Genomic DNA, 19058 nt, shown 5'->3' with positions numbered 1-19058 from the left:
CAGGGTTCAGTCATTGACAGATCTCAAATGAAAAGATGAAGCCTCACAAACCCACACTTGCCATAAAAATCGGGTGAATAGGCAATCCAAATAAATATACAGTAAGTCTCTAAGTATGTTTTTGAATAAGAGGTAGTGTTAGCAGCAGTAATGACACAAATCAGTGCGTAGGTTTGACATTTCAAAATGTTAACAGTTTTAATTACCTAATTAGCAGCCTAATGATAAATGAATCATTGGTTAACATTCCTGTAGTGAAGTGCTTGTGCCAGGTCTGTGGAAATGTAAAGTGTACCAAATAAGATGTGGGAGTCCAACAACTATGAATTATTCACTCACTTGTGAGTGTGAGTGGAAGAGTATCTGTTTACAGGTAATAGGTGATAGCAGCTGTGCTTGATACCTCACGCAAACTTTGCCTCTTTGTTACCAACAATAGGAAGAGATGGGCTATTGTAAACATTTCCTGCAGCCGTCAAAACTCCTTATGCAGCTTCTTCTTCTTGGTGACTGAGGGATGAAGACTATATAACAAGTCATTGTAATGTAAACATAGAAGCCATAGGACACTTGACGGACTCTGTCAAAACTGAAATCAAATTACGTTTCCTGATCTAGCCATCTGATTGTCTAATCGCTTTATAAATACTCACTTTTACAATTGAACTGCTTTTGTATGTTATCTTGTAAAGTAAGGAAAGCTTCAGTGCACCTTAGTGCCGCTCTGACGTGTGAATCTCTAATGTCCACTCTCTGTCCTCACGGCAGTCAGCAGAGGATATGAACTTTGACCAAACAATGTTTCATCCACTGAGAAAGTGCTCAGCCGATCTTTACTGAGAGTGTGTGCGATGTCTTGGATGAGCTGCACGTCTCTTCTGTCTCCGCTGATGCTCATGTCTGACGCCGTGGGTTGGATCTCTTCGTGACGGGCCTCCTCCTGGCTTCCATCTTCTGACTTGGACGCTGTAAAATCAGCTATTTCTGTAACTTGTCGACTTTGTTCCCATGCTTCTTCTTCTGTGTCTCTCAGTTCATTTGCTTTCGGTTCGGAGAGCTCTTCTGGGCTTGACGAATGCTCACGATGCTTCTCTGTTTTAGATGAAAGAGATCTATTAACTCTTCAATTGCTGCAGGTTTTTCATTCAAGTCTGGACCATCATCAGTTCTTTTCTCCTCAGTTTGGTTCTCGGAGACGCTCTCAGGCCTGCCACTGGTTACTGAATGAGGAGTACCTGCCATGCTTTCCACCTCAGTTTTGGAAATATCAGTTTGCTCAGCGTTATCCTCCATTAAACCCTCTTGAACTGTGTCTTCTTCCAGAGATCCCCTGCTTCGTTGGTGCTCTACTGACCCCACGTCTTGCCCGTTCACGGACTCTTTGTCATTTTGTTCACTCTCCGTTTTTTGTATGAAGTCTGTCACCGCAGTCCCCTCCTCCACTTGCTGTGTGTCTGTGGCGGCGTCATCCTCACATGGTTCGCCATCTTCAGAGTGGTCTGACTCTCCAGCTTCCTCTTCGGCTTTGTCCCCTGACTCATTTACATCTTTTGGCGCGTGCTCTTGCATGTCCGAAGGCGATTCCTTCAAGTCTTCTAAAGGTTCAACAAACGTCTCAAAGAACTTTGATGTTTGATGCGTGGTAACCCAGTCTGTGACCAGATCTGTGTTGTCTTCTCTTGCTGAGGCCTCTGGAGTTTCTTCACCAACTGGAGCGCTCTCTTCTGTGTTATCAGCCTCGTTGTTTTGCGTCAGCTGTGCCGACTGTTCTTGAGGTTTGAGCAGCACACTCGCTCCTTCCTCCGAGGCCTTGCTCGCATCCTCCATGTCTGCTCCGTTATCTCCGTCTGTGGCAGAGAGGTCAGCGGCAGCGGCACTTTCATCAGTGTGTGGGTGTTCGTCAGCCTTACAGTCAGACGGTGAGGTGGACTCATCTAACTCGTGAACTGTGATGTCTAAATCCACAGCTTTGGGTGTTGAAGATTGCGCCTGATCACCTGAGGAAGCAACTATGACCTCGCTGACATTTATCTGAGAGTTATCGTTCTTTTTGGTCCCATCTGAATCCCTGTTTTCATGATCAGGGTCAGATATGTCACCGCTTTCTTTTTGTTTTGTCTCCTCACCATCCTTTCCGTCATCTGATTTAGATTCCTCTTTAATTTCCGTACCAGATGTGTCTGGCTGCGAGCCGGGTTTAGCAGATTCGTCTTGCTTTTCCACATAGTCATCCCCTTCCTGAGCTTCACTTTCTGCCATATCAGTATCAAGAGCCTGTTCAAACTTGTCGTCTTCATGTTTTTCACCGCCCTCTCCAGACTCCGCAGTTACTTCTTTTACCTCTGTGCTCTCGTCTTCCAAAGGTTCCTCAGTTTCTCTCTCATCTTCGGTATTCTCTGCTGTTTTCACGTCACGTTTGCCCTCAGTTTGGGCCTCGTCTGCATCCTCATGAGTTTCACTATTTGCTCTGGTAGAAATCTCTCCATTTTCAGCATCAATGTTATCACTTCGTCTTTCAGTCTCTTTATTAACATCGTTAGCCTCCATCGTGTTGTTTAGTGTCTCTTCAGTCATTTTAGTCCAATGTGCTAAATTTGCTGCTTCACTATCACCGACATCCTCTGTCACAACATTATTGGCATCACATATTTTCACGTTATCTTTGTCCAAGTCTGCATCTGCACTTTCCTCAGGTTCTTCAACAATCTCAGATAATTGTTCTGCCTCTACATTTACATTTTTCTCTTTAGATTCTTCGTCGTCTTTATTCTTCACAGCTTCACTTTGCTCAGCTTCGTTCTCATTCTGATCTTTCTCTTCCTTGTCTGCATCAACATCCCTTTCTTCATCAGCAGCTGTGTTTGTCTCATTTGTCTTTTCACCCTCATTAGTTTCATCACTTGTGGCACCCTTTTCTTCAGATTCTTCCTTGTCACATTCATCCTGGACACGTTCACCATCTTGATCTTTCTCTGCCTTTTCTGATTCATCTGCCTTGTCTTCATCTTCCTTGCTGTGGGGTTTCTCAGCTTGTTCTTCATTTACTTTTGTTTCAGTGTTCGAGTCAGTTTTAGTCCACTCTAAAATGTTTTCCAGGTTTTCTATTCCTCCTTCTGTTTTATTCTCATTATTCTCTTCTTCTGTCTTGTCCTTATCATCCCACTCTCTTTCCTCATAATTGTCACCTTCTGTTAGCTCATCTGCATTTGTTTGATTTTCTTCCTCCTTACCTTCCTCTTCAGATTTCTCTTCTAACCTATCATATGTTTCCACAGATCTTTCTGTCTGCTCTTCCCCCACATCACACCTTTCTTCTTGATTGTCATCCTTACTAGCCTCTACTGCTGACACTTCCTCTGCTTCCTCTTCTTTAATATCATCTTTACTGCTCTCATCTTTTGCACTGTCCTCACTTGTATCAGCTGTTTTTTCAACTGTGGTGTCTGCGCTCCCCTCCAACGAGCTGCTTGAAGTCTCTGCTGAGACTTCTGTTTCTGATGCTGCCGCTCTGTCCTCGCTGTGTCCCTGCTGCCTCTTCTCTGTGTCGGCTACAGGTGCCTCTTCACAGTTGAGGGCCTCTCCCTCCTCTGAGGGTTCTGCTTTCATCTCCATTGTCTCGCTCGCTGTCATCGCCTCCGCCTCTGCATTATCGGGCACTGCTGTCTCATCAGTCTCTTTATTCGGCTCTGATACTGATGACTCATCCTCCTCGCTGCTTTTTGCCCCTTGCCCTGTCTTGTCCGGCTGCACGTCGGCCTCCACTGCAGTTTTCTCCTCATTTTCCTCGCCTCTCTTTGCAGCTTCAGCATCAGTGGATTCAGCTGCTGTATCTTCGTGAGGCTCTGAAGTTGTGCCATCCTCAGCCATTTCCTCTTCACGTACAGGATGCAGACCCGTATCGTCTGTGTCCTCGGATTTATCGTTCTCTGCTGTGTTTATATTTTCATCTATTTTGACCATCTCATCTTTAGTACCGTCATTGTTCTCGCAGGGCTCTTGTTCAGTTTCGTGCTCCTGTACCACTTCACCTTCCACAACACCTTCCTCACATTTCGTCTCTTCTACGGGGGTCTGCTCCTCTGTAAAAGTCAATGATTTCTCTGGAACTGCATCTGCAAATGTAAATGAGGGATTGTTTAGGAAAATATGGATTTTAGTGCAAAAGTTGTCTTCTGCAGCATGCTTATTGATTTGAATGAAAATTTAAATCTGGTACCCTTGTTGTGGCCTTTATCTATAGACTCCTCCTCTTCCTCAGTACTGGTGTCGCTCAGTTCGGGCTCTGAGCTGCACTGGTACTCCTTCAGTATGGCCTCTGCCAGCTTCTCCTGCACAGATTTGGCTTGGGAAAGAAAAATATATCAGTTCATGTTCAAGTAAGCGCAGGACTTTGTGAGCCAAAAGTTAAAATATATGAGGCGGTATTGGAAAAATGCTAATGCAACGAGAGAACTGAGCCAATAAAGAAACATACAGCCATAAACAAAAAAATATGTCTTTAATGTTTCCAGGTGCAAACATAAGGTGGCAACACAACATGCAAGCGGATGCTTAAGTGAACATGCACAGTAAGAGAAAAAACATAAACAAGCATCATTCAGTACACAACCAAAATGGAAAAACCATATGCAAACGTCTGACTACCTTAAACCTGCTTTATATAGTTTTAGGATGTGAATTTGTAAATTCAAAATTAAAAGAAAAGAATTCACTTGCTTTGTGCAAACGAATACCAGGAGCACAGTTTGAATGTCGAAATAACTTTGGCTTAAGATATCCGTATACATTTCTGGTTTCATGATACATTTTCTATACATGTGTGAGTTAAATATTTACAGAAATGGAAGAACGCTGCTGGAATGTTTAAATATGCAGAAGCTTTTCACAGCCACATATTTTGTGCTTTTTTTTAATTTGTACTGTATGAAAATGTATGTATTTGTCAGCAGTGGCAGCTTCCCCCTACTCTTCTGATTGCATTCTGATTTGAACTGGCTTTTCCCTTTGTTTTGCTGTCATCATCATTGCTTTAACTAGAACGAAATAGTGCAGCTTTAGGACAAATAAATTCAGTAAAAAGAAAACGGAAATTAGAAAAGTCTTTCTTTAAGCCTAAAAGCATTGTCAGGAGTACAATCAAAATATTGGTATATGTGAGAATTTCTTATTATATCCAAACACCTTGAAACTCATTTTGAATAAAATTTATCTTTGACATTAAAAAGTGGATCAGACAGAAAATCATCACACACCAAAAAGGACAAAAATACACAAGTAATTTTTCCACTATTAAATGGTACAACAATTTCATAATGTCGCTTTCAGTATCACAAACTGACAATGCAGCACTGACAGTACTGTGATAAATATTTAGTTGCTGTCATGGCTGTACACTCCCGCTCATGGCACAGACCTGGACTCACATAATGTGGTCTTAACTACAGCCCTGCTTGTGATAATAGTGGAAAAACCTCCATACAAGATGGATTCATTTTCTCACTCAGGTGAAAGATCCAGAGCTGTAGTTGTTGGTTTATACTCACCTCTCACCTGTTCCTCCTCCTGTTTCCTCTCATCTAACATTTCCTCAACCTCTTTGTCTCCTGAGATGTCATCACTCAGTTTATTATTGTTCCCAGAGGGGATGCTGGCGTCAGAGATGTCTATCTCTGTGCTTTCCCACGCACTGTTCTGTATGTCTGAGTCTTTAGGCACTGGAGACTCGGCCTCGGTGGCAGTGACTTCTTTTGGATTTGGTTCGTCTCTTTCATCTGCAAGAAAAACAGCAGTTTCCTCTTGATCTACCTCTTTGGGTTGCTCTGCTTTCTTGTCCTCTCTGGAGTCGTTGGTGGCTTCAGCATCACTCTCCTCCTGGTTGCTGCCTGAGGAGCTGGAGCCTGAATGAGACTTTATGTCTTCTGTGCAAGAAAGATGAAGAATTGTAAATTATTTGACAGAAATATCACCCTTCAAACTTAAAAAGATGGTTTGCTGGTTTATAGATTGCAATTTACATATATAACTTTCAGCATTTCATCGAAATTAAAGGTCCATAGATCAACAGAAATGAGTGATGAATGAGTGAATGTTCTCGAAAGGATACCGAGTGATTCTGCTGTATTAAAGGACGTCGAATGGAAAAACTATATTTAACTGGGCATAGTTGAATATAAAGAGTTCAGTACATGAACTGACATACCGTGAGCCTCAATATCCATTGCTTCCGCAAAATATCACAGAAAAACAAGCTCATAGAGCCAGAGCTGTAGGTTGTGCGGTGCAGTGTGTCTCACAGAAAGTGCTTTTACGGTTATAAAGGAAAGGTAAATATTTTCTAGTTTTCCCTTTGATGTCCTCTGGCTGCTCTGCCTCAACTCTGTGATTTATGAAGTTTCCTGATGGACAGATAGTTATACTTGTTGCTTGTGCAGTGGACAGTACAAGAAAAATAATGTATTTTTTGAAACATTAAAGCACATCAATTTTTTTAGTAGAAACCCTAAATACAAGTATGAACCTGAAAATGTTTTAATTATGCACGATACTCTCAATTATTTTCTTCTCTGCTTCTTGTTCAAACAAGAACCCACCATCCTTCTCATCGTCTTCAGTCTCAGAGGCGTCTCTCTCTGTAACCTGTCTTTCAGTTTCACCGGATGGAGATGGGGATTTCTTTTCTTCTGCAGGGCCCTCATCATCTGCTTCAAAGTCTTCTTCGTAATCTTAGGAGGAAGACATTCATTCAGTGAAATACATATTTTAAAATACTGGTTTCAAAAGTTTTAAGTGTGAAAAAATATATGTATTTTCAGCAATGGTAGCTTCCCCCTACTCTTCTGATTGCACCCCCCCACCCCCACCTTTGTTTTCTGTTTTTTCTCATCATTTTGGCTTTAACCAGAACGACACAGCTTTAGGACAAATAAATATATTCAAAAGAAAACGTAAGTTAGAAAAGGCTTTCTTGAAAAACATTTGTCAGGAGTAACTAAAAAATACAATCAACATACTGGTATTGGTGAGAATTTCTCATATGGAAAATATTTGTGAAGTTTGTTATATGTATTTATTTCTTATTGACGTAGTTGTAGTTGTGTTTTTCTATACTTGGATGTTTCCGTCATTATACCGTTTCTGACTTTGTCCTCCTCATCTGCTATTTCTTCTTTGACATGCGTCTCCATGTCCTGTGGTAGGCTGGTTTCGCACTCTGAATGGGACGCAGTGCCCTCACGAGCCATTTCTGTCTCCAATTCAGGATCATCCTTTGGGCTGGTGAATGACTTCTCTCTTCCTCCATCCTCTTTGACCCTTTTTGGTGGCGGAGTGGGCTTTTTGTCCAAACCCATTGCTATGATGCACCTGGAAAAATTTGCATAACATACTGTAAGCATTCAGTTTAGCGGAATAGCTTGATATTTTGTGAAATACGCTTTGATTCAATTTCTTGCACAGAGTTAGATGAAAAGATTGATTGTACTGGTCTGTTCAGCCTGCAATAATGCATTTTTTGGCAGCAGAAACAAATCTGTAAGCACAACACTGAGTTGTCAGCAAACAGCTGGCAAGTAGACAAGTAGCAACATTCATTTGGCCACATGGCGAATCGAGGTCCAATATTTATAACTCTCCTCTGTATAGATCAGTAAAGTAGCGGCCGGAAAAAAGGTCTCGCTATAAAGCTTTGCAGATATGAGGGGAATTGAACAAAATCGGATGATAGTTCGATCACTATGAGCGACCCCTTTCACAAACAATTGACCCTTTGCTAAGCCACGCTCCCCTTCGTTAATGTTGGACCTGTCAGACCTATCACGGCGCTGCCTTTGCTCTTCCTGGAGAAATATTGTCTAATTTTTTGAAAAATAAAAAAAGTGATCTCAGAAAGAGATGGAAAGGTTTGAAGTATACATTTAAAGGTTGTATTCAGGCTGTCAAACTGACGTTACCAATCACAGAGTAAAAATTAACTGCCGCATCACCTGACGATTGAGACAGGACAACGATATTAAGGATCAACAATGTTCCTGTAAAGCTTGTTAGGTTTCTGTTCACTATTACAATCATCAAAAAGCAAAAACAGTAGGGTTATATAACATTACATTCAGAAGGAATTTAGCTAGCGTTAGCTAACTAACATTAAATAAGGAACAATCCACAGCCTGGGCGGCGCGGTGGTGCAGTGGTTAGCACTCACTGCAAGAAGATCGTGGGTTCAAACCCCGGTTGCCCCAGCCTTTCTGTGCAGAGTTTGCATGTTCTCCCCATGTCTGCGTGGGTTCTCTCCAGGGGCTTCGGCTTCCTCCCACTGCCCAAAGACATGCAGGCTAGGTTAATTGGTGTCTCTAAATTGCTCTTAGGTGTGAATGTGAGTGGTTGTCTGTCTATGTATGGCCCTGTGATGGACTGGCAACCTGTCCAGGGTGTACCCTGCCTTTCGGCCAATGTCAGCTGGGATAGGCTCCAGCCCCCCCGCGACCCTGTGCACAGAATAAGCGGTTGACATGGATGGACAATCCACAGCCTAAATTTTTCTGGATTTGTTTAAAGTTTTGGAAAGGGAATAAATTGTACATCGTACTTCAACCTCTCTGGGTAGCGACTGTAACGATTACAAGTGCCCCAGGAACAGCATTTGAACATATCTTGGAAAAATACAGCAAAAAAAGCTAGAAAACGACTCCTTTTACATTAGAGTCAATAGAGCACAACCATGAAAGTGTTGGACCTCAGTTAGGGCGAGTCCTATACTGCACTGTGATTGGCCAGCTGCATATTCAGGGCGTGGCTTAGCGAAGGGTCAATTAGTCATTTGATCGGTTGTTAATATAGAATATCAATTTTAAATATTAAGACGGAGCCAGGAGATAGTTAGCTTAGCTTAGCATAAAGACTGGAAACTAGGGGAAACAGCTAGCCTGGTAATGTCCAATGGTAACAAAATCTGCCTACCAGTACCTCTAAAGCTCACTAATGTACAGATGAGTCACATTAGACAGGTCACTGAGCACTGCACTCTTATAACATTGTCTGACTCACAAAGAAGGGTGTCTTTTTTTAATCCTTGTCAAAACATGGCGCCTACAATACAACTCGACCGCTGACATTTCAGTGGAGATTCAGTGTGTTGTGTTAGTAGTGGTTAATTTAGCCTGTTGCTTCTAGCCTCAAGCAGAGATGAGAAGCAGGCTACAGAGGTCTGGTAAGCTCACGTCTTTCTAAATTCGCATTCTCTGTTTTTTTTCTTTCAAACTACTTGTAGTTTCAGCTCCTTCTGGAGTCACAAAAGTAGTACTCCCCAAGACCTGTAAACATTTAATGTGTCAGTGAAGTTCCCCTTTAAAGACACAGCAAGCCTTTAAAAGAAGGCCTTACTTGTAGCAGGGAGAGGCCCCCTCTACACTTGAGAAGCCAAAGTGTCCGTGCCTGCCACCGAGTCTGGAGCCCTTCCTGTGTTTGAACTCGCAGCAGGAGCTCAGCCGCTCCACCTGAAGCCCATTCAGGAAGAAGGTCAAGCTGAAGGGGAAACCTCTGTGTCGTCTTGAAATGAACTGGAAAGTATCTGAGGGAAAGATTGAGGATGTAGATAAAAAAAAATAATTCGTGATCAAAATCAAGATCATCAAATCTGTGACCTTGGCGTTGCAGAACAACCATACCCCATCTTAAATCCTGTGAGGCATCTTTACATATCCCTATATAGGGTAATTCAAATGATAATACACAACTAAATTAAAGATACAGAAATAACGCCATTTAATGTCATTCAACAGACCAGGTGACCCCTTAATAGAGTTAGTTTGCTCAAAGGCTGTCTATATGACCTCCCTCCCTTGATCTCTTATTTGTGTTCACAAACACAATCCTCACACTGACCTCCCTCATGGAGCAAGCCTTTGTAAACACACAGGTTCTCTCCTCCACAGTGTTGCTGAAAGACTTTGACCTCGTCCCTCACGTCGATCAGGTCGTTGGAGAGACGCACCGTTTTACCAAAGTACACCATTTTCACACACACTCTGCTCTGGTGCACAGAGCTCCTCAGCATGGGGGGGTCCTGGATGAGAAGAAAGGACAGGTTGGAGTCAGATCAATTTAACCCAGTTATATATATGACGTGACTGATCTACACAGGTAGGAATGGTACTCTATAATGATAAAAAATCATGCAAATTATTTTTGTATCCGTTAATTATATTTTATATTATATTTCATGTTGTCTTAAAGTTAAACTCTTGCTGACCACTGAGTAAATAAATTGCATAGTAAATTTAGGTCAGTAAGAAATTCATATTGTTGTTTAATTGATTTACTTAATTTGATTTTAGTTAATTAAATGTTTTTATTGTCCAGCCATAGATTTATCATTGAGTTAACTGTGCAACTGCATTTAACAATAATCTGTCACTGCAGATTATGTAATAGAAAATGCTCGTGATCCCTCTATGCTGTTCTGTATTTGCAAAGACATAACATAATATGACCTCCTACTGCAAAGATCAACTCATCGCCTGGAAATTTGAATTGTTGTTTCTAATTAATCATAAAGGGACTGCAGCTTGGAAGTTTGTTGTGGAAAGTTTGTTGCCAGATGAAACATAAAGAGAGAACGACCTCATTGACATCAGCTCCACTGGTGGCGGTGGTAGGTCGCAGTCTGCGGCCTCTGAGCGTGCCGCTGGGAATGACCTTTACCACCCTCTTTGTGGCTGGAGGCACCGGGGTAACAAAGTTGTTAATGACTGGGAGGCAGTAGGGTGAGATGCCACGGGAGGCCTCCATTGTGGTCAAACGTCTCCGGGACTCCTTGTCCATCTGGGAGGAAAGTCACACTGTGAGAAGACTTCAGTGTGTTGCAGCTGTGTAATAACAATGTCTGTGCATGTTCTAGTGGAAACAGTCACTTTTAGTGCTGACTAAAGTTTATTGGAGAGGTGTTAGTCCACTTAAAGAGCTGAGGGATGAATATTTAAATAAATAAATATAATATGGTTCTGTCTGTATGAATGAGTGTGCGTCTCGTGTCACGGTCTCACGGTGCAGTCATTCTTATTGGAGGGCTCGAGGAGTCTGTAAGGGGCGCTGCGTCTGAGCGAAGCTGTGGCGCCGTTAGTGTGGATCGGCTTCAGACGCACCGGCCTCTGCATCTTCCCTGGAGCCGTGTTGGGTCGGGACGAGCCCGGCTGCAGCAACCATAACACACATACAAATAGCATTCTGCTAATTGCAAACACTGTATATGTATCACTATGGAAATCCAAAAAGTACATTGTATCATAATTTAATACGATGAATACAGAACAACAAATACAATGCTGCGAATCCAATAAATTTGTGACAATTATAAATTTATAAAATCTGAACACATGTTTGAGGCAGAGATTGACCCTGTAACAAGCAGTTGATGAAAACAATCTCACCGCCTCATTATCTTCCTCAGCAGATAGTTTTCCTGGTTCAAATTTCCTTTTTTGTTAGCATTATTTGTCAATAATCATTATTTAATACAACATACGTATAAACAGGAAGTACAGTATATGTTTTTGTCATATTATTGTAATGTTTTGTCTTACAGGGCATAATAAATATAAAATTTATTTTAGTGCTGGGCAACGATTAAAATTTTTCATCACGATTAATCGCATGATTTTCTTGCAATTAATTGCGATTAATAACATTGTTAAGCGCACAATTGAAGCGGTCGTGGTCGCCTCACACACACGCCCGCCTGCTGCTGAAGTTGAATTTTCTTTTCAACTTCAACGTTTTGTACGCGATGTGCAGCACAATTCTTTGGAAGAGAGACTGATCCTCACTGTTCATGAGTTTCCAGAATCTGTTACTCTTTACTAAACAGGACATCAACAGGAGGGAATTCGCATGGCATGGATCATCCCCACAAAATTAGATGAAGGCCTATCAGGTAAAGTTATGTAGCCTATCATTTTAATTTAAGTTAAATAGGCTACAGTTGTGTAGCACACAGAAGCAGCTGCCGTGGTAACTCTCAATAGAGCGACTGCCGTTTGCTCGCGGAGCGCCGTTTTAATTCTCCCACATGCTGCATGCAGTCTGCCGAAGCCTCCCTCCACTGCATGTTTGGGTGGGTGATTTGCAAGCTGATCACCACCCCACCCCTCCTGTGACCCATGGTTTGACTGTAGGCCTATGTGTTCAGAGCCAGTGAGCAACAGACTTTCAAAATAATAATAATTAAAAAAAGACTGTGTTAATGTGTGATAAAATAAGCGATAATGACGTGTTAACGTGCCCAGCCCTAATTTATTTGCATAGCACACATGCATGCTGTGACATTATTTAATACTGAATATGTTGTCGTTTTTTAATTCAGCATTTTCCAGTTTGTGGTCCACTGCTGGTTTTTGCATGCCACCTATGCATTCTGCAATATAATGCTACCATTAATATGTTAATTTAATGTAATCTGCTCTATTTTTCATTCATATAATTATACTGAATTATTATTTTTTTGTTCATTTTTGCTGCAGTTCATGATATTTGACACAACTTGTGTGTGCAAAGGCACATCAGAAATCTTCCCAGAGGTGCCTTGACATCTTTTCCAACATATCAGTGTTAATTTAATTTAACGTATTTCAAACAAGGCTCTACCTGCTGAAGTTGGAGACGTTCGCAGACTTAAGAGGAGAGAGATTTCACAGGGTAAACATGGAGATCAATGCCAGGATTACCAGCTCTATTTATTCTGGCATCAAGGCTTGTGACTTTTAATGTTTAAAAGATAACACACTTCTAATCCCACAATTTTACTTAAAACACTCTTGTTTGCAAACAGCAGCTTAGACAGCTCTTCAAACTTAAGCGTCAGTGTAAACATGCCAACTATCAGCATGCACACACAATGTTTTTCGTTACAGACAGGATTTGGACAACACTCAACTGTGACTGAGTTTGAGTGATTGAAACAGATTTTTATTTGTTTTGTCCATTGAAACTGTGCTTGTTTATCTTTCTGTCCATTAAACCTGGTAACTCTGTTCATCATCCCTCCCACACAGCTCGAAGAGATGGTGCAAAAGCTAAGCCGACTGGCTATATGTACAGTAGGTGCTGCAAGTAAAGGAAATGATTTGCTGATATTAATACATGAAATCTGTCCTGAGGTCAGCAGGCATTAAGCTTAGCTTATTATAAACACTGGAAATGGGAAACAGCTAGCTTGTAAAAACCAAAACTTGCCGTTTTATGGTACTTGCTGGCTTGTTTCAAATAACCAGCAGGGGGCGACTCCACTGGTTGCAAAAAGAAATTGCAATTGCATTGGAGTCTATGATAAAATGACTCTACTTTATTACCCCAGTAAACATTTTCTTAATGAGTTTATGCTCTTAATCACTAGTTTCAGTCTTCTTCAATACAGCATGATGTGACATTTGTTTAGTAAATTTAGACTACAAAAGCTGATAAAGCAGGGTTTGCTTTAGGGCAGAGGTCACTAATAGGCGGACCGCGGTCCGGATCCGAACCCAGCCTCTGTCCTCTCCGGACCGCCGACCTACAGCCCATTTATTATTGAGACTTACTACCTCGTGACGGAGCGTTTCTATTTTAACTCGCGCAGCTTTTCTAGCATTTACTGTACTGGTTTAGAGGACCAGGAAACTCACAGACCAATCGCATGTGCTCCAATCCTCTCATGTAACGCTGCTCAGCCAATCAAATGTGTGCATACCGATGCTTGCGAGTCGAGTCCGCGAGATTCACCAGAGACGTTTTGGAAACACACGCGAATTGAGGGGACGAAAGGGAAAAGAGATTTATCAAGAATTTACATATTTTTACATGTACATTCCTCCCACGGGCAGTTCAAAACCAGAATATCTCATAGATCTCCAATATGCTAGCTGGAGCTCACGTTTCTCACTGAACAACAGAAAGTAGGAAAGTGGTAGCTCTGTAAGAGGAAATGAAAGAGAAGAGGAGGCATTACAGCTGTTCAGTTGTGTGTTTATTATAAAATTGGTTAAGACTACACAAGACTAAAAATTAGGCACTTTAATTTAGTTTACTTAAATTTAGAATTTATTATTTGAATAGTTATTATTTATTATCCTTCCAGTTTGATGTGAAAACTGACTGAAATATTATTTGATTTGACAGTCCGTTGTTGACTAAAAACATGTGTTGATACAACCATAGGTTATAGTACTGAATGATAACGCAAGTTCGTCATTTTGATGTTCTGGACCTTTGCTTCAGGAAATTTTCTCTAACTGGACCTCTTTGAAATCTAATTGAATACCCCTGCTTTAGGGCATGGCTACCTTGTGATTGACATGTTGCTACCACTACAACCTGTCAGGTGTAGCAATGCATGTCCCTTCCCAGCTCCACTCCCTTGTCGAAATATGGTCTCCTCTGGTTCGAAACCCCTCCCCCCCAAGATGGCGACGGCCAAAATGTCAAATTTAAGCCTTCTAAATGGTAGTGCGCAAAACCATGAGGGACGTCACGGTGGTTACATCCACTTCTTTTATACAGTCTATGGTTTTAACCAAAGTTGGAGAGATGATGCATTTTGACACTAAGGTTGATGAGAGCACGATAATTTAAATAAAACCTCATATTTTAATCTTGTAAAACACAGGTCTGATTGGCCTATCCATCTTAAACTGATTGGCCTAATAAATGCTCTTTAACTAAAGGTCTAGGTTTTAAACTCAGACGTGAAATCTCAGGGACCATTTCTAAGTGTGTCGTGGCATTTAAAAACCTTCTTTTCATGATGGAGATGCTGTTATTAAAGGTCAAATTTCAAAGGCACTTGATTAAGGATCAGTGGTTTATCTTTTTCCTGATTGGCCAAAGGTGTGCCTGTATCATTCACATGTGGCAACATATTAAATGTGCAGCAATATCCACTGAATCTACTGGTGCACCAAGACAGATGTTTTGACTCACAGAGTCTGAGGATTCAGAGTGCTCCCCTTCTGGCCCAGAGTGCTGTTTTCGGATGCCCCTGGCACCTGTGGGTGGGCGTGGAGACAGGATGCGGATGATGTCTTCTTCATACCTTTTAGAGCGATCCACCTTCCATACAAGACCATACATTAATATTGTTGCCATTTATTGAATAGCTACAGGATGTTAGTTAATATGTGAAACATATTTGTAGTATTTATAAATAATGGTAAATAAAAAAAACTCCTGTGCAACAACTCTGCTTAATCAGCTCATGTAACCTAGCATTTTGGAGATTGTCTTGTGATTTTTAGTGTGTTTCTGTACATTGTAGGTACAGGTAACATTTTTGTATTTTTAATTTTTGTACTTGTGTTGTTTCTTATCCTTGTTTGTTTACTGCAAGCCAAGTTTCCCACTTGGGACAATAAAATGTACTGAACTGAATGCCGATAACAGGAAAATTTGAATTAGACACTTAAGATGATTTTTTTAATGGATAAACAATAATTAGGGAAATTAACAAATCAATACAATATAATATAACATCAGTTTAGTAAAGCAGTGTTTAAAATATAAATCATGTACCTTGATCTTATGCACTCTTTCTCTCCTTGCAAACTCCTCCAGTTTCCTTTTGATCTCTATTTGATGGGCACGCTGTATGGGAGGGGCACAGAAAACATTAGCATAATTTATTATGCAAAGAGAAGCACAGATTTCTTCTCTGGTACAAGGTGTTCCTCTCACCTCCATCTCCAGCACCTTGTGGAAAATGGCCTGGGCCAGGGATTCTCGAACATGTCTCTGGTGGGCTCTCTGGATCAGCCTGTGTCTGTACTCCTTGTCCGGAACAATACGTCCACTACGAGTGATCTGATAAAGACAATAGTCTCAGAAGGGTTCAGTCTATAAGGGTTTTTGAAGACGGTTAACAATCTTGTCAAACTGAGCACCTACATGAATACATTTTTTTCACAGAAAACTGTTTTCTGTTATTTCCCATTAGAGATTTCTGTATTTTTTCATATTTGAATCAGAAACTGAGGACAATTGGTGGTTGTTTGGTCGCTATCTGTCAAGTCTGATTAAACCACACTGCCATAGTCCTGATGAAGCAGATTAGCTAAGTCTGTGACTAAACTTAATTACCTTTACACTTTGTGTTTAACAGCTTTAAATCTACCAAGTTAATAAAAAGGACATTTCCTTGCAGGTTTGATGCAACTGTGGTCAGGAAGAAATGTTCATGTTAATAGTCAATAATTAGTAAAAGATGATTACTAGATTGCAATATGAGTATCTGAACAATATGTTACTGTGAGTGACTACAGGCTATAAAATGAGTGATTCTGTTGGTGATAATATTGACAGTATGGATATCTTAAATTTCTAGCTCTCAGAAGTAGGATTGTGCAAATTTGTCACCAGTTCTTAATGTATCATCATCATCATCATCATCATCATCATCATCATCATCAGCTTCATCATCAGGGCCATGGCCAGGATTATAAATACTAGATGAGATCATAATCCATATCTGCCAAGCACCAACATAAACTCCTAAAGAATTTATGGCAGGTTAAACTATGTTTTCCATCCATTACATCCGTTACATTTTCTGTAAATTGTGTTTCACTAAATACTGTTTCAAACACTTCACACTGGCAGGAAATAATTCTACAGAGAGAAACTCCAAATCCCTTTAACATACTTCAATTAATTAATTATTTTTAGTTTAAAACAATCACATTTTAACTTATTTGGCCTTCAAACCCCACCATCTATAGTTTCTGAGTGTAGAACGTAAATTCCTTCGTGCCATCAGTAGCTACGGCCCTGATAGTTATCATAATAATCCTGTTGACGTACCAGTCCTGCTCTCTGCAAGTGTCTCCTGATCCGAGTGCTGCTGAAGTATCCAGCGAGATGTTTGTCTGTCAGACTGTTGTAGGCTGAAATAAGTCTACAGAAACAAGACCAATAAAAACACAAAGGAGACACTGATTTAATCCCAGCCAAGAAAACTTCACTTTAAGCAAGATATTATCTCATCTCAATCACATTCTTTAGTAAGGCAATTTTCCATGTTTGTTTCTTGTCCTAATTAACGAGACATCAGGTCATCCACAACCTGAAAGCAGCTTTTTTTTCCTAACACAGATTTGATTTCCTACTGCATTTGTTTACAAGACAACAGGATATTACAACTATAGGGACTGTTACCTGTGTCTGATTACACACAGGAATTAGACGGGGATGGCACACTTAACCCTGTCTGCCTCCTTTCTGTGCAACTGGCTCATTTGTCGCTGGTGCTCCTCGGATTTGGCTGCAGATTTCTCTTTTAACCACAACATGGAGGTTTAACTATCACTTGTTATTTTATACAGGACTTTCTCTGACCCAATGATGCTTTGAGGAGACACATGGCACAAACATACAGAATATCGTGCTACTGTGTCACAGCAAGAGTGCATAAATCTCTCTTAGAACCATTCAATGTTTTGTGTTTGCAGTTAAGCACTTCTTAAGTTAAGAAGTTAAGTTTTCTAAAACACTGCTGTATGTAGATTTTTTTCATTTAGTTAGTTTTTAGTGGGTGTATTAGTACACTGGCCTAAAACTGGAAGATGTGTGGAGTCAACTAAAAGTAGGTTAATATGTCTCTGTTGTGAATTTGTTGTGAATGGGTTTTTTTTTTTTTCTGAATACCTCTTAGACAAAAATTGTTTTTTCATCACTCTCCCTCTTTGTTTCTGCATTTATTTATTTTTTCAATTAACCAATTAGAAACGTCACAGTAGCCAAAAGTAGCATTGGTAATGTAAGGTTATTGAGTCAACTAAAAATAGTGAAATGTGCCTCACTGTTGGTTATGTTGCTAAATGTTGTACTCCCATACTATTGGACAAAAGTAGGCGATTGTCGTTTGGTGACGCAGTTTGTTTTCTGAAAATACTGTATGTAAAGGTTTATTTTATTAGCCTTAGGGGCCTTTTAGTAGACTAGCCTAACAGTAGCGTTAGCATAGAGTCAATTAAAAGTGGTAAATGATGTCTCTATATTGACTATAGGGCTTATTGCTCGACATTTTACTCCTATATGACATTTGTAGCCTATTAATTAAGTTACTTACATTGTTATCAAGAAATTACAAAAAAATAAACCCAAGATTAACTGACTTGCGTGTAAGGTCTACCAACTGTAAAACTGCTATGGACTACACTGCAGCTAAATTAAACCCTGTCTCTCTCAGCTCTGTCCACTCTTTAATATCTAAAAAATAAATTGGACCTACCCATAGTTGAGGTGACTCATGGTTTTCAGCTCGCACTCTCTCATAAAAATGTTCCCAATATTTCAGGCAAGAAGGGTCCTGGACTTCGCTTGAAGACGCCGAGGCCAATATAAAGTCAAATATAACCCGCAGAGTTATTATAAAGTGAAGCAGTAGTTACTCTCTCAGCTGAGTCGGGCTGAAGCTGCACCTCTCCTGGAGCGGAACCGATGACAGTAGCCGGTTACCATGGCAGATCACGTGACGATGCTGCCAATGAGGCTGGTTTCCACTTACAGTAACTAGGCTATAACACACACACCTACAGAGTCCCAGTAACATCTAGGCTATAACACACACACCTACAGAGTCCCATTAACATTTAAACCAGTATAACACACACACCTACAGAGTCCCAGTAACATCTAGGCTATAACACACACACCTACAGAGTCCCATTAACATTTAAACCAGTATAACACACACACTTACAGAGTCCCAGTAACATCTAGGCTATAACACACACACCTACAGAGTCCCATTAACATTTAAACCAGTATAACACACACACTACAGAGTCCCATTAACATTTAAACCAGTATAACACACACACCTACAGAGTCCCATTAACATTTAAACCAGTATAACACACACACTTACAGAGTCCCATAACATCTAGGCTATAACACACACACTTACAGAGTCCCATTAACATTTAAACCAGTATAACACACACACTTACAGAGTCCCAGTAACATCTAGGCTATAACACACACACCTACAGAGTCCCATTAACATTTAAACCAGTATAACACACACACTTACAGAGTCCCAG

At 40.6% G+C, this 19058-nt stretch overlaps 1 protein-coding gene across 1 annotated transcript; it reads right to left on the bottom strand.

Moving 5' to 3' along the window:
• Positions 1-323: 323 nt before the first annotated feature.
• Positions 324-18406, bottom strand: erich3 (glutamate-rich 3). The gene is made up of 15 exons (XM_038716989.1): positions 18245-18406; positions 16816-16909; positions 15694-15819; positions 15532-15603; positions 14944-15072; positions 11037-11183; positions 10615-10815; positions 9877-10057; positions 9376-9562; positions 7130-7362; positions 6591-6722; positions 5544-5918; positions 4217-4342; positions 1125-4112; positions 324-1092 (listed from the first exon to the last, which is right to left on the bottom strand). Exons 1-15 carry the CDS (start codon positions 18286-18288, stop codon positions 740-742), a joined length of 5388 nt encoding a protein of 1795 aa, XP_038572917.1. The 5' UTR covers positions 18289-18406; the 3' UTR covers positions 324-739.
• Between the last annotated feature and the right edge of the window lie 652 nt (positions 18407-19058).

This window comes from Micropterus salmoides, unplaced genomic scaffold, assembly GCF_014851395.1.
Source record: "Micropterus salmoides isolate LMB-PRFRI ecotype aquatic unplaced genomic scaffold, ASM1485139v1 Ms_hic_scaffold_13, whole genome shotgun sequence".
Lineage (NCBI taxonomy): Eukaryota > Metazoa > Chordata > Actinopteri > Centrarchiformes > Centrarchidae > Micropterus > Micropterus salmoides.
The sequence above is the reverse complement of the archived record's forward strand: the minus strand, read 5'-3'. Positions and strand labels throughout refer to the sequence as shown.